Genomic DNA, 21,167 nt, shown 5'->3' with positions numbered 1-21,167 from the left:
CGGCCGCTCCGGGGCGCGGCTGGCCAACACCTCCATCTCCCGGACACGGCGCACTCTGCACCGAGCTACACGTCTTTTCACCCCTCCCCTGCTTACAAACCTTATCGACATCGTGTGGTGGATCCATGAGAATCAGGATTTCCAAGTTGTTAAATGAGGGTATATTTGACAGGAGACCAGACCAGTGGATTAAACTTTGAAGGGGTCCGCACAAGACAGCTGGAACAGAGAGACGGCATTTTAATAGTCTTATGCTTGCCATGCTGAGGTCTTCACCTGTACTGGAAATAATTTGAAAATCTGTAAATAAATTTTTAAAACTTTTGATTTTTGACCAGTGAGTTCTGAAAATTTCATTTGCCAGCAGTGATACCCCCCTGTTCTCCTATATCTCTATCCCTTGCTGGTTAAAATCTATCCAAGTCTTTTTCAAAGAAATTCAATATGCAGCTGACCATTGCTGAGCTAATTCAGTACATTCTTGACTTCTTTTTCCTGCCTCAGTGCTGAACTGTGTACCAAAATCATGTGTTGGGAACCAACACCGAGAGGGCTTGCGACACGGCTGAAGAGAGCAGTTAGCTCACAACATGGACATTTCCCATCTTCCGCCTCAATTTTCCCATCTGTTTCAACTGGGCATTTGAAGCGTTTGACAGGGAAACTGTCTCCTGATGCTTGATACTAGCGCAGAGCTCTGCGCCATAATAACACAAACCGATTTGCATAAAAAAAAAAAGAAAAAAAAATCCTCTATCACCGCCCCGCGCCCCGCCCCGAGGGGAGGGAGCCGCTCCCCACACGGCCCCGGCCCCGCCGGACGGCGCCTGCGCATTGCTCCCGCGCACGCGCGCTGGCGGGAGCTCTGCCTCACCTATTTCCCGTTCCCCGTCCCCGGCTCCTGTCCCGTTCCCCCCGTTCCCGCCTCGCCGCACTGCCCGCGGGCGATGCGGTGCTCCCGGCGCAGGGCAGGCGGGCCGCGCCTGAGCTCCTCCTGAGCGCTCGCAGCCGTTCCCTGCTGGAGCTGCCTCCCTCCGTCCCGCCATGGAGCAGCCGTACGGCGGGCAGGCCCTGGCCGGCGGCGGCGCGCTGGGGCCTGTGGATGTGCCCAGCGCCCGGTAACGGCGGCGGGGGGGAGCGGCCGCTCTGCTGGCTCCGGCGGGCGGCCCGTCGCCGTCCCTTCTTCAGGGGGGCGGCGGGCATCGCCCCCCGCCCTCCCGGCGGCGGGCAGCCGGCCGCCTTCGCTGAGGCGTCGGGGCCGGGCCGGGCCCGGGCGGCGGCGTGGCAGGTGCGAACCGGCCTCTCTCCTTCCACAGGCTGACTCGATACATCGTGCTGCTCTGCTTCGCCAAGGTTTTGAAAGCCGTGGGGCTGTTTGAATCCTATGATCTTCTGAAAGTGGTCCACCTCGTGCAGTTTATCTTCGTAGTGCAGCTGGGGTGAGTGTGCAGAGGGTGGAGCCTAGTGCCCCACGTGTAATTCTTTGGGTGTTCTTTGACAGAGTCAAGGTTATAACCTGCATTATGTTGTTATCATTTACTCGAAGAGGAAAAGGCATAATAATGAGTCCAGGAAGTGCTCTGTTCATAGCAGTGTTTTTGCTTCACATTTCTGTTCACTGTAATTTCAGTGTCTTGCAATGTCTCAAGTTGGAAATGATCCATAAGGTCCATTGAGTCCAACTCTGTGCTCCTCACACAACCACCTGAAACTGAAACATAGGATCAGGAATGTTCTCCTGATACTCCTTGAGCTCTGACAGATTTGGAGCTGTGACACTCCTGGGGAGCCAGTTACAGTGGCTGGCCACTCTCTTAGTGAAGAACCTTTCCGTAATGTACAGTGTGAATTTACCCTGATGCAGTGTCATTCCCTCTCATGCCCTGTCACTGGTCACTGGAGATCAACATCTCCTCCCCTGTCCCTCCAGTGAAGAAGGGGCCATGGGCCACCCCTCAGCCTTCTCTAAGCTGAGCAAACCAAGCAACCTCAGACACTACTCTTGCTCTTGAGACCTTACACCATCTTGGCTGCCTCCCCCAGATGTGCTCTAACTGTTTGATGTCCTTCTGATACAGAGGCACCCAAAACTGCACACAGGACCTGGCTGGGGTCCCATCAGTGCATTGCAGAGCAGGACAGTCACCTTCCTTGAGCAGCTGATGATGCTGTGCTTGAATGTAAATGCCCCCCAGCATACAGCTGACCCTTTTTGTTGACCCATAGTCAATTTTCCATCAACCCAGACCTCCAGATTTCTTTCTGTAGGGTTGCCGTCCATCCTTTTGTTCCCTGCTTTATGCATACAAGCAGGGTTACCCCACCACATGTGGAGAATCAGCACTCTTTTGTTCCATATCATTGGCAGTTGTCCAGCTTTCTAGTCTTTCCACATGTCTCTGTAAGGCCTTTCTGCCCTCAAGAAACATCAGTGTTTTTCTAGCTTCAAAGTTGGGCCTTTTCTGACAGTGCTGTTGGTGATGGTGTGACTGTTGCTCCAGCAGGCAATCCACCATCACACAAATGTACTCTCACCTTCCCCCACCCCAGGGGGCTGGGGAGGACAGTAAGGAAGAAAACAAAAAGTAAAGCTCGCAAGTTGCAATAAGGAGAGTTTAATAATTGAAATTAATAAGCTAATAAATTATTAATAAGTTAATAAGCAAAATAAAGTAATAAAAAAATTATGCACGGTGTGCATCTGCTCAACACACAATGGTGATACCTGGCCCAAGCCCAAACCACAGTCAGACCCCATGTGCATACTTCCTCCAGTTTTTGTATGAGTAAATGGTATTTATGGCATGGAACATCCCTTTGGCCTGTTCAAGCCAGGTCTCCTAGTCATGCTGCCTCCTAGCTTGCTGCACCTGCTTGCTGCCAGAGCATGGGAAACCGAAAAGTCCTTGACTTTGGATAAGCATCACTAAGGAGCGGCCAAAACTGTGTTATCAACATTGTACTCACACTGAATCAGCACTGCACTAGCAGTAGCACTGGAGTAGCAGATACTGAGAAAAGTTTATCTCAGTTCAAGCTGAAACTAGGACACTCAGGCATGTCCAAATTTTGTTAACAAGAGTGTGGAAGATCAGCTTTCTTCCTTATAGTTTGTATTCCTGAAGTTGTTGTGGGATTCAGCTGCTGTTTTTCCCAGATTGAGGGCTGAGGTGTGAAAACTGATAGCAAATACACCGACACAATCTTTGCAGACAAAATTCTGCTTTGTGTTTATCTGATGAGATATGGAAGATCATTTATGTAATAAACTTGACAGAGTTGGAACATTTGGAATTTCATTTTTTCTTTTTATTTCATATTGAAGCATATTTATGGACTTCTTTCTTGCATGTTCCCAAGCACCATAGTTTTTTTTGCCCATCACTTTTGATCCCACTTGAAGAAGTTGTGTGCTGTATCTTTTATTCCTACAGGACTGTGTATTCAGCATTCTATATATGAGTAAGCCTTTTTGTATACCTATCTTGCTAATAAAAATCAGAGTATTATTTCTCTTCAAAACTTCTGAGATCGGTTATTTTGATTTTTGTAAATCACAAGTCAACTTAGCATTAGCCATTCTCTCAAGAACTGGCACTTGAAGTTGACCAGAACTGAAGTTCACTTGGCATCACTGTAGTACTGGTAACTGATGATGGTAATGCAGCAGGGAAAATAAAACCAGTAACTGTTGTCAGTGTGGCCTGTTGATGGATAAAATGTAGAAGAAGCTGTCTTGTAAACTGGGCCAGATATGAGAAACCTAGTTGTTTAGATCTGGTTTGAATAAAAAGCTGACTGATGCACAAAACTTTCTCCTTTTGACAGGTCTGCTTTTTTTATGGTTTTGTTTCAAAAACCATTTTCGTCTGGAAAAGTGGTAACCAAGCGTCAGGTGAGTTGACATGTAGGAGTGACTTGCAGCTTTGTAAATATTCTTGGCAGTATGGCTCTTGCCAGAAATGAAAGGTGAACAAATATTATTCCACTTAGAAGATGTGGTTATGGGTTCTAGAGGTATAGTACTAACTCAGAGTCTTATGGGCTGAAACATTCATTCTTAGCTTTTGTCAGCTTCTTTTTGAGAGTATAGTGAAAAGGCTGGTCTTTATCACCAAGCCAGCATCAGCTGTAGGGAGTGGATTTTCAAACAGAGCTCAGTCTACTTAGCCGACCTGGACAGTTAGACAGGCAATTTCTGGACTGCCAGGATGTCAAAATGCTCCAGTCTTGTCACTCAGAACAGAAGAGTCCCATCTGCATGTGACGAGGGCCTAATCTAGCTGCTCATCAGACCTTGGTGAGTTTGCAGTATCCCAAGGAGTTTGGAGTAGAGCCAGGTTGGAACGTGCTGATTTGTAAGAAATAAATTTTCTTTACCTGCTTCATATGCATCTTGGATTTATGTAATTGTGTGCACAAAAACTTGATCTAGTGTGTGCAGTAAGTAGACAGAATCTGAAGGATAGCCTCAAAGTGTTCCTTTTGTCAACTGCTTTCATGACTAGATGCATATGGCAGAATTTTAACATGTAAACAGTAATAAATGTCATCTTTGATTTGAGTTCAGAAAAATCTGTCCATATATGGTTTTACTTTTGCTAAAAAAATTCAAATTTTGGATTTTGAAGATGTTATATTTGTTGTAGGTGCTTCCCCTTGTTTAGCATATTTCCAGAATTAATTTTTTCTAAACTTGCATCTGAAGTTAATAAAGTATTGAATATCTGAATTACAGCCTAATTCCTGAAGAAAGAATATAACACATGCATAAATATTTGTAGGCATAAAGTCTTAGCCTCAATTTGTACATTTTATCTAGTTCTTACTCTGTTTATCTTTTTCTGATATATACAATAGATTACAAAAGAGGTAAATGGACTTGATTTTTTTTAACTAATTTTCAGGCTTTTTCGTTGAAGAGAACTCAGACAATGTTGCAGAATTTAGGACTGTGGTATAAAAAAATTCTGGTTCATAGTATGGCCCCATAAATCTTAGTTGCCTGGCAAAGTATCCAAGAAAATAATCATACTTTATAATTATGGAACTTGCAAAGCACATGTTTTCCCCTCAGTTTCTTCAGCTATCGTACTAAAACAGTGCTAGTAATAGAGTGTTTATTTTGAAACTCTGGAGAAAATTGTAATGAAATACCTTTCTTTTGCAGTGGATCAAAATTTTTAAGCATGCTGTTGTTGGATGTATCATTTCACTCTTATGGTTTTTTGGCCTTACTCTATGTGGACCACTGAGGTAAATACATATCTACTGTAAATACTGGTTCTCTTTTGTGATCCTTCCCTGTCTTGCTCCTTTGGGATTTTTTTTTCTGTCAGACAATGCTGCTAGCCATTTGATGTATGTACAAAAACTTACTGAATCCTTATGAATTTTCATGTGACATCTTTAGTGGTTGGGAAGAAGTACATATAATTTCTGTAGAACTAGTAAATTTCTTCTACCAGAAGAACTACTTCTTTTATGAGATGCCAGTGAAATTCTTGATAGTGCTTAAACACTTGTTGTGAGTGATACATCAAGGTGCAGTTTTTGTCACTTCCCTGCTTTCATTAATGTAATGCCAACTGTTTATTTACCTGTTTGGAGTCCATGGCTTGATGGCTCATGGTAGCTGCTGGTATTCTTTGACAGGTGACTAGAATCAATTTCTGCACTTGTTGCAGAGTACTTCTTTATCTGGTTGGCTGTGTGCTCTGTGTTTAAATTGGGTAACCGTTTGTGCTGTATGTTAGTACTAATGGCTGAGTAACTATGAAAGAGTAGCTAGACTTTCAAAAATTAAGGTTAATGTGTTGGAAAGCATCTTTCAATCTAGAGAGGAAAGTAAAGCCTTAAATTATATCTTTTATGAAGGTGATTTTTTATCATCTACATAGGAGAAGGCATACCTAAGAGTAATAATACTGTGATTAATTATATTAATGTAGTTAATACTCTTAGGTCTTTCTGGATGCTGGACCAGATACATGGGTCCAGTCATGTTGTATTGCTGTAGAGAGGGTTGCAAAAGCATTTGGTAGACTTGAGGGCAAGAATTACTTTCATGTTCTGCTCAGGGAAAGCTGTCAGTACAGCTTGGTAGTTAGCCTTTGCTGTCTGAAGGAGGTAGCATGGAAGCTAGAATGTTTTATTTTCAGCAATTAAGTTTTGAGGTGGCATAAGCTACTAGGTCATCAGCACCTCAATGAACAGGACACAGTAGTACAGGACAGGACATCTTTTTTTCTCTGGGAGCAGAAACTAGTTTAGAGGAGGTATTGTAGTGGGAATAAGAACTCCATCTTGAACAAGTTGGTATCTTGTTGTGTTGCTAGAAGAAAATACCATTTAAAGTTATCCATAAATGAATAATTATAATCTGTTACTTGAATTAGGAAGTTCCTGTTTTGTAACATGTATAGTTGTCTGCAGCTAGATCTATTGCTAGTGAAAGCAAATTGATTTATGTTTTTTCTTTTGCATTTTTAAACCTGCTGTTGTAATCATAGGATAGATGTTTGTTGGGTCACAAATTTTAACTGAAATAGTTTATATCAAGGTTTTGAAGTAAACTCATTGTAAATAGAGTATTTATTTGGTTTTTTAATAGGACATTATTACTGTTTGAGCACAGTGATGTGGTTGTTCTGTCACTCCTTAGTGTCTTGTTCACAAGCTCAGGTGGAGGACCAGCAAAGGTATTTAAAAATCTCTTTTACCAAATGTAAAACATACTAAATCCTATAAATTCAAGTACTTCTTTACCTGGAACAAACCTTGTTTTGGATCCACATCATAGAAAATGTGATTTTTTAGTTTAATTAGTGGTGAAATAGTAAGATGTACTACTCACAGTGGTTTAAGTCTGGGTGGTGAAAGCTCTGGGAGCTGGGATTTCATAGCTACCTCCTGTCCTTTCCCAACAAAAGAACTTCAGAGCAATTCTTTCTCACAGTCTTTGCATAGTTCTTTAGCCTTTAGGTCCCGTAAGACAAAATCCAACAGTTTGTAGATCTTGTTGGTAGCTCATTGATGCTATGAAATATTAAATCATCAGGCTGAAGTAGCAGTGCATTCTGGCAGGCAGAAAGACACCATGAAGAAAGTAATCACACTTAAAGTTCATAAGACCGGCATCTAGCTTGCTGCAGTGGTGATGTGTCCTGAGTTATCTGGTAAGTTTGAAAAACAGAAAAAGTGTGAAATTATATTGTCAAGGTCAAAAACAATAGGAGTTTCTTTAATGGTTTTCTTACTGGAGCATGCTTACATTGATCAGGAAGCAGGGAAGGAGAGGACCAATTTCTTAGATTTTTTTACAGTAATCTGTTGTACCAGTTTAGAAATACTTGGGGTTTTTTGTTGTTTGGTTGTTTATTGTTTGTTTGTTTGGGTTTATTTTACAGACAAGAGGTGCTGCATTTTTCATCATAGCTATCATCTGCTTACTACTTTTTGATAATGACGACCTCATGGCTAAAATAGCAGAACATCGTATCCTTTCTTGTGTGAAAGAGCAAGTGACTTAGTACTGGAGCAGAAAAATGTGAAATTGAGTGTACTGAATTAAATTATAATTAGAAGTGATTTTGAAGTTAATTTTCAATTGATCAACTCATCATAGTGTACTGACAAAAGGTAGTACATCTATAGATGGGCAGTAAAAACAAACAACGTGAAAGTAAACTTTCCAAAGGAAGAATAAAAACATGGAATTACGCAAATGGTCTATTCTAGAACCTTATTGATGAATTTACTGAAGTTTTCTGTGAGTAGAATCACAATACAGAGTGAGTCATGGAATGACCTTGGTTGGAAGGCACCTTAAGATGATGAAGTCCAGCTGTTCACCCAGCACTGACAAACCTGTCACTAAATCATATCCCTAAGGGCTACATCCATGTATTTTAAAAGCCAGCAGGATGTTCATTCAGCCACTTCCTTGGGCAGCCTGTTTCAATGCTTGATAATTCTGTCTGAAGAAATTCTTCCTAACACTCAATCTACTCAATACTAATACTAATACCTGATACAACTTAAGGCTATCTCTTCTTGTCCTGTCAGAAAAAATTGACCCCCATCTGGGTTCAACATGCTGTCAGATAGTTGTAGAGTGTGGAAAGATCTGCCCTGAGCTGCCTCCTTTTCTCCAGACTAAACACCCCCACCTCCATCAGCTGCTCCTTGTAAGTGCTCCCCAGCTCTGCTGCCCTTCTCTGAACACACCTCAGCATCACAGTGTCTTCTTGTAATTGGGGACCCAAAACTAAACACAGGATTTGAGGTGTGGCCTCACCCATGTCCAGTACAGGGAGACAATTACTGTCCTGCTCCTGCTGGCCGTACTGGGCATGCCCTGGCTCATGTTCAGCCACTCCCAGGTCCTTTTCCACTGGGCAGCTTTCTAGCCACTTCTAGCCACTCTGCCCCAGCCTGTGGAATCTGCCTGGGGCTGTTGTGACCCAAGGGCAGGACCCAGCACTGGGCCTTGTTGAACCTCTCACCATTGGCCTCAGCCATGATGCAGCCTGCCCAGATCCCTCTGCAGAGCCTCCCTGCCCTCCAGCAGATCAGCACTCCCACCCAGCTTGGTGTCACCTGTGAACTGATTGAGGGTGCCCTCCATGAGATCACTGGTGAAGATGTTAAACAGGACTGGCCCCAGTACTGAGCCCTGGGGAGCAGCACTGGTGGCTGAACACCAGCTGGATGTAACTCCACTCACCACCACTCTCTGAGCCTGGCCATCCAGGCAGTTTTTTACCCAGTGAACAGTGCACCTGCCCAAGCCAAGAGCAACTGGTTTCTCTGGAAAGATCATGTGGGAAATGATGTCCAAGGCATCCATTCATCCGCAGCTTTTCCTTCATTCACTAGGCAGGTCACTTCATCATAGCAGATCAGACTGGTCAGTCAGAACCTGCCTTTCACAAACCCATGCTGATGGCTGGGCCTGATCTCTAGTTGTCCTGCACATGCCAGCACAGCATAAAGCTCAGTTTGCTTACCTCTGCTTTCTGTGTTCTGCTACCTTTGCCTGTTCTTGCTTAAAAAAAAAAATAAAATCTAAAGAAATTCTTCCTTAATTTTTTTATTTAGCTGAGGGGCATCATGACAGTGCTCTTACTCATGTTCTGTATACAATCATTGCTTTTCTGGGTGTTGCAGATCACAAGGTAAATAACATGTATTTTAGAATCTTTTTCTAAGTTTTCAAGGTAAGAATTTCACCAGCTCTGAGCTAATCCAAGCCTGAATCAAAACCGAAAGGTTGGACATCCCTACCCCATATTGGAACTGAACTAGCACTGTAATTTTTGCACACTGATTGGAGTATAAGGAGCTTCCGTACAGCAAGCCAAACCATACAATATTCAGCCTTTATCAGTTGATAAGGACTTTGCTGTAATGCAGAGCCTAACAAGTCTCATTAAAATTATCATGAAATATTCTGTCATCAGTGTTCTTGGTGTTTATAATGCTTTGCCTACCAACCACTTCTTACTCACTTTTGGTACCTGTGTTTTGTTTCTGCATCTTTAGCTTTCCCCAGTCTTTCCTTTACATTATACTTGTATTTGAAGACACAGATTCTGATACTTCTCAGTAAGATAATCCCATTGTATTTGGTGGTATGAATAGCTGAATATCGTAATCTGACTGTACAGGGTTGAACTGCCTGATTGAGTTGTGTTAGCTTAGTCTTGCTAAAGTAGTTTAATTGAGGACTAAAACAGGAAAAAAATATGGAGCAGCTGAAAATGTATTCATATAAAAATACATCAAATATTAGAAAGACTGGTTAATGGTGCAGAAAGGCAAGTGTGATCTAAGGGAGATGAGAACCTGTGTATCTTGTAATTCATCTAAAGAAAAATTTTGAAAGAGTATATTGTGAAGAAACACGGTGTGTTCAAAGGTAAGTGGATGAAAAGGCTTGAAGGTTCTAGAGGACAAGATGATGTGAATCTTTGGGGGTTTATGTATGCTTTCAACACACTTTTAATAATGGAAGATGGGAAAGCTTTGGATGATTTTTCTTGTTCCTCAGAAGCTGTTTTCTACCATCTTGCTGCTGGTGTATGCCAATTCACATTATTGAGAGTTTTAAAATTCAACTCAGGCTGTTGTGAATAGTGCTAAGGCACAACTCGGTATGCTATGTTGCTGTTTGTAGCTAGAGTAAAATTACAGGAAATATCCTAGTTTTGGCTTTTGTTTCCAGGTTAAGGAAAACACATTAGTATTTCCTCCTTATAACTGTCACTGTGTTTGGAGTGAGGTTTTTAGTACTTAAGAAATGCTAATAGAATCTTGTTATGTTTCCAGGGTGGAGTATTGCTTCTGGTACTGGCATTATGTTGCAAGGTTGGTTTTCATATGGCATCCCGAAAACTATCTGTAGATGTAGGTGGAGCCAAGCGTCTTCAAGCTTTGTCCCACCTTGTTTCCGTCCTTCTGTTGTGCCCATGGGTTATTGTTCTGTCTCTGACAACAGAGGTAAGATAATAAGTAAAAAAGTAAATAATTTTTTGTAATGGTTGTGAATTGTAATTTAAATCTTTTCTTTAAAATATCTTTGAAATTACCAATGTTGCTGTCTTTATTTTTGTAGTAAGCTTTGTTTGAAAATTTTCCATTATGCTTTTCTTATATATTTGTTTTTTATCTGTGTGGTACTTTAATTTCCTTGTTTGTATGATAAATGTGTTTCATCCTTCTAGCTCAGATACTATATCTTGGGTTCATCTACTAACATTGCTCAAGCGTTAAGGACTTTATAAAAACAGTGCTCTTTTATCCCTGAGCAGTAGATCATTTATTGTCATTTTAAAAAATGCTCTTTATGCTTGCATGCATGGGGAGAGTAGGCCATTGCAACCATGGCTTTATATATAGAATTCCTTTTATGAACAGAAAAGTATTTAAAATTAAGTGCTTCAGTGCATTTTAGATATGTATCTTTTTATATCTGGAATTACATGTTAATGTGATAAATTGAAAATATAAAAGTATTTATGTTTTATGGATTAGTGAAAACACATGTAATTTAAGTGAACTGCATTTAATGCTATAAATACAATCACTCTTCTGGTGGGCAGTCCTGTTTGAAATTTTTTTTTGTTGCAGAGTAAAGTAGAGTCTTGGTCATCTCTCATCATGCCTTTCATAACAGTCATCTTCTTTGTTGTGATCCTGGATTTCTACGTGGAGTCCATATGCTCTGTGAAGATGGAAGCTTCCACATGTGCTCGATATGGATACTTTCTTATTTTCATTAGTGCTCTGCTTTTTGGAAACTTTTGGACGCATCCAATAACAGACCAGCTTCGAGCTATGAACAAGCCACCACACCATGAAAGCACAGAGCATGTTCTTTCTGGAGGGGTGGTAGTGAGTGCTGTCTTCTTTGTTTTATGTACGTATTCTTGTCTAAACTATAGTAAATCTGTGGTCTGTGTGACTGGGAAGCCAATCAGAAAATTGAGGTGTTTGGAATTCTTTTGGACAAGCTTTTATGGATTCTTTGGCATAAGGCAGCCTGTAGCTTTTAGCTCTTCTATTGTCTGTCTACAAAAAAAAAAAAAAAAAAGGAATGTGATCTGTTGTGGAAGCAATGATCTAATTTTACATAGCAGTGAAATCCAGTAATAAACCTCAAGATGAAGTTGGCAATCAATTTGCTGCCAGAAAATTTCATGTAAACTTTGATGGCTGATTAAACACATTATAAAATAGCTGTGAAGCTTAGAAACAGCAACAAAAACTTCAATACTTTCCTTGCAGCTGCCAATATCCTGTCCTCCCCCTCCAGGAAAGGGCAGAAGGGTACCCTTATTGGCTATTCCCCTGAAGGCACTCCTCTCTATAACTTCATGGGTGATGCATTACAGCAAAGCTCCCAGTCATTGCCCCGGTTTATTAAGGAGTCACTGAAACAAATCCTTGAGGAGTATGATTCTCGGCAGATCTTCTATTTCTTGTGCCTAAATCTGGTAAGTGCATGGTTTTTTTCTTCAAACCCAATCACAATAGTGCATATATGACGAAAAAAGAAGAGTTATTCTTTAGAAGATTCCCATAATTGGTTGTGGCGTTTGACAGGGCAATTTAAGTAATGGTCACTGATTTGTTGTCACAGTGCGGCACTGGTTCTGTGTGTTAGAGTTATACCAGTAACTGAATACTTGTATGATGGTATGTTAAGGTTGAGATACATCAATGTTGCCTGCAGGTGAAACTGATAAGGCCTCAGTGAAAATGATAAGGATTAGGACAACAAAGTAGAAGTTGTGGGATTGATTAGTGCCGTATTGGAGCAGGTTAGTTTTATTTTTAGCTTCTCTTTTTCTTGAATAGGAAAAGATGATGCAGTAAGCAAAACTGGTAGAACCTCATTTGCAAAGATCTGGAAAATAAGGGGAGAAACTTGAAGTATCTGTGTTAACTGTAAGGAATTCCATTATGGAATATGAAAAGTTGGAAAAAAGTCTTTGAGCAGATGGATTAATAATAGTAAAATGTACAGGGTAAATGTATGTATTAAAAATGTTTCCTTGTGTACCTTTCTCAGAGCCAATACCTAAGATTTAAACAGTCAACTTACTAGTGAAGAAATGTTGGCATTAACAGATTTATAGACATTATTTTTACACTAATAATGTATCAGATCAGAGCTCTTGTATTTTTAATATAAAATGCTTAGAATTTGTCTGCAGAATGTCAGTCCAAAATTTGAAACAAAAAATTTACTACTGTAAAGAGTTGGTTTTTATGTGTGAGTCTGTAAGGAGAGTGGGTTAAAAAATGTGTCTTTATAGACTTGGAGTGCATCATGTATTTCATTGGAGGAGAGGAAAAATGGTCTAGAAATACTTAGAACGATACCTTTGAAAAATATTGAGTGTTCTATGAAAAGAATATCCTTCTATCTACCAAAACATTAATACACAAGTTAATATTTAAGGAAAAATTTAAACTCTGTTTTGTTTTAGGCTTTCACTTTTGTGGAGCTTTTTTATGGAGTATGGACCAATAGCCTTGGTCTTATTTCTGATGGATTTCACATGCTTTTTGATTGTTCTGCATTAGTGATGGGGCTTTTTGCAGCTCTGATGACAAGGTGGAAAGCAACTCGCATATTTTCATACGGGTATGTATCTTGGGTTCTTTAAGGACTGTTTGAAACTTAACTCTCCTTGCTCATATTCAAAATGTCTTGGTATGTATGGGATATTTTAGTAATGCATGCTTCTGTGTGTTTTTTGCTGTGTCTCTTCTCTTCCATTTATACTCATGCTATTCTCTTCTTACCTGTCAAAAAAATGTGTCTGAAATGTAACTTTCATTTATCTCTACAAGTAAAACTTTTATCACTGTGAATATTCTTCAGAAATTGCCTCATGCTAGACATTTATGTCAAACAGAAATCTATGTCAAAAACCCTTGTTTGTATGAAGATTTATATTCAGCTGAAATAATTTAACTTTATATGTTTGCATAGCAGTTTAGCAGTTTGAAATCCTGTATGGGCAGTATATGTAAGAGAATACTTCTACATTGTTTTATTATAATGGAGTTTGGACAGTTGGAAACTGGCCACCTCTTGACCAGAAAAAAATAACTCAGGAATTGAGACATGATTATGTGACATTGAGGAAAAAAAACCACAGCAATCTTAATGCTGTATTGAAAGAATTATAACTTTATCTATTATAACTTTGACATTTGTTCAGAGTATCCATTCTTCACTCTCAAATGTATATGTGCTTACTTTCAGGTATGGACGTGTAGAAATTCTCTCTGGATTTATAAATGGCCTCTTTCTGATGGTGATTGCTTTCTTTGTCTTCATGGAATCAGTGGCAAGACTGGTAGATCCTCCAGACATAGATACAAATATGCTAACTGTAAGTTTTGTCCTTCTGTTTCAGTGTAGTTTTGCAGTTAATGGTTCATTTATGTTTCATCTCCAGGGTGATAGTCCTGCCACTACCTGAAGGGAGCCTTCAGGAGAGCTGGAGAGGAATTTTTTGCCAGGGCATTTAGTGGACAAGGGGAAATGGCCTCAAGCTGAAGCAGGGCAGGTATAGATTAGATATTAGGAATTAATTCGACATTAGGAGGAAATTCTTTACTGAGGAGGTGGTAAGGCACTGGAACAGGTTGCCCAGAGAAGTTGTGGCTTCCACAGTTTTCCTTAATTAAGTGCATGGTGGTTTTGGCTACCGTGTTGTAGAAAATAAGTTTGAATACCTGTGAGGATACAGTGGAGCTAAAGACTTTTCTCCTTCTCACAGCCGGTGTCTGTTGGAGGGCTCATTGTAAACCTTGTTGGTATCTGTGCCTTCAGCCACGCGCACTCGCACGGCGCTTCTCGGGGAGGCTGTCCCACACATGATCACAGCCATTCTCACCATGGCCACAGCCACAGCCATGGGCACGGCCATTCCCACAGCGACCATGGCCATAGCCATGGACATGCCCATGGGTCTTCTGGAGGAGGCATGAACACCAACATGAGAGGCAAGTACAGACTGTTGAATCGTAAGGCATGTTCATGATTTGTAGGAGACTGAAGATTTTCAGGATCAGACCTATGCAGTATTATGTCTCAATCTAAAAACGCTTTTGAGGAGTGATCTTACAGTCATTAAATGCATATATAGGAATTGCTTAAACCATTTATGAATTTAACTTGAAGAAACATGAGATATTTCTGTGGATATGTATGTAATACCTAAGGAACAATAAAAAGCAGTAATGCATAGTACTCACTAACATTAAAAAAAAGGTCACTGTAAACCATACTCAAAGAGTTTTAAGTCCTTGTTTCTAAGTTCAAACTGGAAATGAAGGTACAATGTCTCTATCTATAAAGATATTACCATGTTTCTAGGAATCATGTGACAGCTGTTTGTAAAAATACTGGGAAGGGGATAAGAAGCAGGAGGGCGAATACAGACCAGCATAGCATATGTTCTTATTTTGTGATTTGTAGCATATAAAATATAGCATTTGTTTTATATTATTGTGATTCAGAACATAAAGTGGTAAAGAAAAACTTTGAAATATGAAATCATGAAGCTAACTGAGATGGGCACTGTATGTGAAAGTTCAGCATAGAATTTTTTCCCTAGTAGTTAGAAAATATTTATTTACCAGCTGTCTAGCTTATAAAAAAACTCTTTAAAAATGGTGTTTTCTGTGTAAGCTTGTCAGAATATGGTGAGCAGTCTCATGTTTCATATGTTATTTTATGTCTTAACTAGATTATCCTGGTTGTTCATATTCATCATGTCTGTAATTTTTTTAAGTCTGCATATAGTCATGTTTCAATATTCTTTAAAATCCTGACGCCTAACTAGTACTAATCTTACCAGTGGTTGAAGAGTATTTTTCTATGCCCGTTGAGTGTACATTGAGAATGAGCTCACAGTTAAAGCAATAGAAAGTGTAAGATTCATAGTAGGAGCGCAAAAACAATTCTCTTGTAAAATTGGAGTAGAATTGGCATACAAAAAACAGCCAGTATATTCATGTATGTCCACATTAGCAAGCAATGTACACTGATCTTCTGACTCTCTGTTAGGGATCAATGAGTCCTTATATAAAGAGGTAAATGATTATGCTGTATTGTACAAATCCCACGTATTCACATATACTTTAGTCTGTGGATGCCTGCCCACACCATTGGCCCATAGATTAAAAATCATTTTTTACAATAATTTGCAATTAAACATTAGAAGAGCTAAATATTTCGTGTATTTTGTCCCAGGTTAGGCAAAGAGTCTACTCTGTTTAGCTTGAGGATACTTAGTAAGCCTTACTAAGTTTCTGCTATTGAATATATACATACATTTTAGACAGATCTGTTAATCACTCTGTTTGTTTTGGTTTTAGGTGTGTTTCTGCATGTGTTAGCAGACACTCTTGGCAGTGTTGGTGTTATCGTATCCACAATATTTATTCAGCAATTTGGATGGCTCATAGCTGATCCGCTCTGCTCTCTCTTTATTGCTACATTGATTTTTCTCAGTGTTATCCCTCTATTGAAAGATGCCTGTCAGGTGCTTTTGTTGAGGATACCTCCAGAACAGGAGAAAGATCTGCATGCTGCTTTAGAAAAGGTACAATTATAAATGGTTTTGTATACAAACATACAAGGCTGTAACTATTTTTAATGATTATTAAAATCAAGCAGATCAGTCAGCTTCTCTTGTCTTAGACAACTTCATGTCTCAAGTTGTTTAAAATCTATTTTTCAGAGAGGTGACAGGATGACTAGTTCTAACTATAAAAGTTGGTTTGCAGCAAAAAAGACTTCCAGTGTTTTTTGGTTTTATGGCTAGCCCATAATTTCAGACAAGCATGGTAACAGTTTGGTAAATGTACCACACTGTAGTACTAAGAAAGTAATACACAGTTCCCTAAACCTGCATCCTTTTTAAACTTGTTACAAACATTCAGGGTACAGATTGTATCACAAGCTTGTAATTTCAAGTTTTCTGCTTTATCCATATCATGAAGGATATACTGGTTCACAGTAGGTGGGATGGCAAAACTTAAGCTGTTTTTTCTAATTATTTTCTCATTCTAGACTGTTCTTTTCCTGTCTGATGCAGTATGGCATCTGCCTTGAGGCTGCAGCTAGTCTTTGCTGTTGCCTCATTTTAAGTTCCTGCCCAGAATAGTAATATGGACCTCAGTGTGGAGAATTCCTCTCTGTAAAAGAATGAGTTAAAAGTTCTTTGAGGATGCCATCAACTAGAGGCTTCAAGGAGGACTATTCTTATGGTGTCTTGTCAATTACCAGATGGCAAAATGTGTTTTTGTCTGCATGAGATAAAGAAAAAAGAAAAGAACAAATGGGAATTGTCTGGGAGAGATTCATGTAGTGAAAGGACAGTGACATGCAAAGTGTGGTTTCCCTTTTTGATGAGGGAGGACAGTAACTCTGAGAGACTGGGGAGAAATAAAGTACTTCTTGAGAACAATCAAAGACCAGTTGATTAAAAGATAATAGGAAAAGCATTTTAAAAATTACATCACAGTAAGACAGTGTGTTTGCTGCAGGTTGACCCTGTCTAGCAGCCAGGCATCCATACAGCCACTTGCTCAATCCCGTCCTTTACCACCACCACCAGCAGTGGGATGGGAGTATAAGCAAAAAAACCCTGGGAGCAATATAACAGGTGAAGGAAGAGCAGTGGAAAAAAGAAAGAAAAAGCAGTCCCCAAACAACAGCCATCTTGGAAGCCATAATCCTGCCTTCATCCTCTACCCCAGTTTTCAATGCTGAGCAAGGTGTTACATGGTGTGCCGTCACACACCATGGACAGCTGCCCTGGCTGTGTCACCTCCCTGCTTCTTGCCCATCCCCAGCCTATCTGCCAGGGCAACGGCAAAGTGGGAAAGATAGAAAGCCTTGAAACTGCGTGATAGAAAAGAAATAGCCTGGAGCAGTTCAGCAGTAGCCAAATCACTGGTGTGTTACCAAAATGGTTTTAAGCAGGAATCTAAAATACAGCACCCTATCAGCTGCTCTGAAAAACCATCACAGCCAACCCAGAACAAAGATCAATTAAAAAAAATTAATGTATTATGGAAAAGAAGTTATGTCTTAATAAAGTTCAGCTGTGATAACTAAATACAGCTTCTAAACAGTGAGGTAACCAGTGCCCTAGTAGATGCTGGACCACTATTCTCGATTAGCCTGTCCATTTGTGTTCCTGTGATCTGTTCATAAATCAAGGGATTTTTTTCCTCATCCTATTTAGCATTGCTCTTCTGGAGTTTTGATTTGACTTTTACCTTCTAGAATTTTACAGAAGTAGCAAAGTAACCTTTCAATACAAGATATTTCTGAATATAGCTTAGTTGGAAAGCTGCTGTGCTACAGTTTTGTTTCCTTGTGAAATATTATCCACCAATAGACATGTACAAGGTTAAAATTACTTAATTTTTGCTAATGAAATTTCTTTGCAGATTCAAAAAATAGAGGGAGTTATATCCTACAGAGATCCTCATTTTTGGTGTCACTCTGCAACTGTTGTGGCAGGCACAATACATGTGCAAGTGGTATCAGATGTGATGGAACAGAGAATTGTACAGCAGGTACAGTGCAAGGTCTTGAGACTCTTAATTCCTTAATTTCCTACTCAGCCTCTCCCTTTTGGTCACAGACTGAAGTTTCAGTCTGACATGTAGGATTTTTCTTGTAGCTCTTCATTTTTGTCTCAGAGCTGGTCTCTAATGCTGTACTGCCCCCTTTCTTGCTAGCTTGAAATTAGTCGTGTAAAGAGTTATTTGCTAGAACATCTGCCAAAACACTGACTGACAGTGGCACTATATCTACTCTGAGAAAAGAAGGGGAGGTGTTAAAACAGGCCTGCAAAACAGGGAATAAACAGTAGAGATACCTGTATGCTAATCGCGTGTCTAAAACTGGATACTACTACGTATCTGCCATGGGTTTTTCTTTTCCTTAAAAAGATATATATTTCCTATGCACAACACTGAGAGTCTCCTCAGTGTTGTACATAGGAAATATATATCTTTTTAAGGAAAAAGTGTGCAGAAGTTGCAAAGCCATACCCTCTAAAGCTAGTCTTTGCTTTCCAAAGAATTGAATTCTTCACAATGATACATGGGGGTTTATTTTCTGCATTGCAGAGCCAGTATACCGCAAGTTACTGTGAGATACATGTGAAGTGCAATACTAATGTTAACTGTACCATTCTGTTCAGGTCACAGCAATTCTGAAAGATGCTGGTGTAAACAACTTAACTGTCCAAGTGGAGAAAGAAGCTTATTTTCAACACATGTCTGGACTCAGTACAGGATTTCAGGATGTCCTTGCAATGACGCAGCAGCTAGAATCCATGAAATACTACAAAGATGGTACTTACATCATGTGATACAAATTTGTATTTGCCAAAGGAGATGTAAATGGTCAAGCTAATTGAATCCATATTTGTATTTTTGCGGGGAGATCTTGCACATACATGTACAGAAACAAATGTACTATATATTTGAATTTTTGTAAGTGTACTATCTTTGTTAATTGGATTGAGATGCTTTTATAAAGGAAACAAGAAGGACTTGAGTACTTGCTGTAAATGTGAAAATAGTTGAAATCTTATGTACTATACTTGGTGTTTATTAAACAGAAGTCTTGAAACTCGCAGATGAGCACAGATGTATTCCATACTTTCTCCAAAGTGTGGAACATCGCTATTTTAATTTCTTGTTAGTAGTGGGAAATAGAAGTAGTTTATATTGGAATGCAAACAATCAACAGCGCACTACTTTTCTTTCTTTCAAAGATTGCTTGAAGATTCTTGGAATGAAAAAACCACTTTATTATGGGGATTAAAAAACATCAAGTCCTGTGTTTTGCATATTTTGTTAGATAATAGAAATATACAGTTTTTATATTATGTCTCAGCATACAAATATGATTTCTATACTTAATGCACCAGAGCAAATATATGTTACCATTTTACATTTGTATTGAACTATTTTTTTTAGAAGAAATACACAGATTTAACAACGAGAAATAGGGAAGGGAAGAAAAATGAAAACACTTTTTCCTGGGAAGACTCAGAATCATAACTCAAACCACTTAAAATAAAACTTCTTGTACTTTTTATATGAATAACTGCAAATGAAATACTTGAAATCTAGAAGTAATAAATCAGTGAGCATCCTAGCACTCTGCTAAACGTCATCTTTTCAAGATATGTTATCCTGTACTTGACTCATTTTTTTAATAATACCATTACAGCTGCAGATGTACGGTAGCCAACCGTACCTCTATGTATTACCTAGGGAAGAAGTTCAGGTTTAGAATGCTAAACTATGAAAGTAGTCTTGAACTTGACAAGTTGCTGAAATGAACAGTAAGTTGAGACTTCTTGACTGGAAAGTGAAAGAGAGTGCCTTTAAGAAAGAATTATGGATGTTGAGTACTTAAAAAGAAAACACATCCATATGTTTAATGAAAATCTGTCAATGCGATAATAAAATACATCTTCAGAGGTAGTTGTGCTTACATCTGTTCACAGGCTTCCTGTGCCCCCCTCTTCTTGTCTGTAGCACATTAATATTTTCCCTGAAATTTAAGAAATTAATTCAGTGGTTAACAAGAACAAATACATCTTTCACCATCCCATGTATCATGGCAGAATTGTTTTGTTGTACTGTTTTCTTGTTTCTGGTGTTCAGTCGTTCTTGAATACCATAATAAGAATAGACTTGATATTAGTGAAATTGAAGGACAGAACAGAGTGATAAAGGAATTATTTAACTGGGAGAGATTTACCAGGAATGCAGTTAAGGATGTCCTTGAGCCATTCTGCTTGTCTTGTTATCAGATGGTTATACAACTTCTGTGGTTTGTTTTGTTACTCTTAAAGGAGTTCCTCCTGACCTATGTTAAAACACTGTCTGCAGTACAAGACTGACTTGGAAAACCATGGTCAGAAAACTTCTAGAAGTTGCATTGCACTTGTGCACAGTGATGAATATAAAGTGCATAAATTGCAATCCCTCATATCTTGGGACAGCGCTGGAGAGCCAGCCACCGCCTCAAAGCTGGATCCTGTTTTCCACCCTTTTAACAGTGTTTTTCTTACCTTGTCTCCTCCAGAAGGCTTATCACTTGATGAGCTACAGTTATGCTCAGTCTAGAACTAGGGTGATGTTTTGCTTTAGAAACCAATCTCAAAGCTTCACTTAATGTTTACATATGCCACTCCTGTTTTGAGATGGTTGTACTAGACGTGATAATATTTCAGTAAATCCCATTGTGACATGAAATGAAGATGATGAAAAGGAGTGTATGTCTTTTAAAGCATTATCTTAGCGTAATTGTAAAGCTTTTTTGCTTGTCACAGCTTCCTCTGAGCAAATGGCCATTTCCTACTTCTGTAGCGGCAGAACCCAAAACAAATCAAGGTGGCTGCCCCTGTGATTGTGGCAGTGAAGATGAGCCCGTACCTGTATACTTCACAGGCAAGTGCAGACCTGCACGTTGGCTTGCATTTGGCAGGTTTTAGTAAGTTACCCAGCACACATGCACAGTGTTCTTCCTGGCTCTCCTGGCAGGAAGATGATTGGCAACAAGCATTGTCTCTCTTTAAACGTCCATTTTAAATTTG

General features: G+C 39.5%; 1 protein-coding gene across 1 annotated transcript; it reads left to right on the top strand.

Moving 5' to 3' along the window:
• The first annotated feature begins 881 nt into the window (after positions 1-881).
• On the top strand, positions 882-19,192 carry SLC30A5 (solute carrier family 30 member 5). The gene is made up of 16 exons (XM_058823661.1): positions 882-1,118; positions 1,317-1,439; positions 3,829-3,895; positions 5,171-5,256; positions 6,614-6,701; positions 7,410-7,497; positions 9,103-9,179; positions 10,333-10,503; positions 11,134-11,422; positions 11,791-11,999; positions 12,999-13,156; positions 13,784-13,913; positions 14,304-14,529; positions 15,907-16,133; positions 17,992-18,120; positions 18,753-19,192. The coding sequence occupies exons 1-16, from the start codon at positions 1,045-1,047 to the stop codon at positions 18,921-18,923; spliced, it is 2,313 nt and encodes a 770-aa protein (XP_058679644.1). The 5' UTR covers positions 882-1,044; the 3' UTR covers positions 18,924-19,192.
• Positions 19,193-21,167: the final 1,975 nt, after the last annotated feature.

The sequence above is a fragment of the Ammospiza caudacuta genome, chromosome Z (genome assembly GCF_027887145.1).
Source record: "Ammospiza caudacuta isolate bAmmCau1 chromosome Z, bAmmCau1.pri, whole genome shotgun sequence".
NCBI classification, from domain to species: domain Eukaryota; kingdom Metazoa; phylum Chordata; class Aves; order Passeriformes; family Passerellidae; genus Ammospiza; species Ammospiza caudacuta.
The sequence above is the reverse complement of the archived record's forward strand: the minus strand, read 5'-3'. Positions and strand labels throughout refer to the sequence as shown.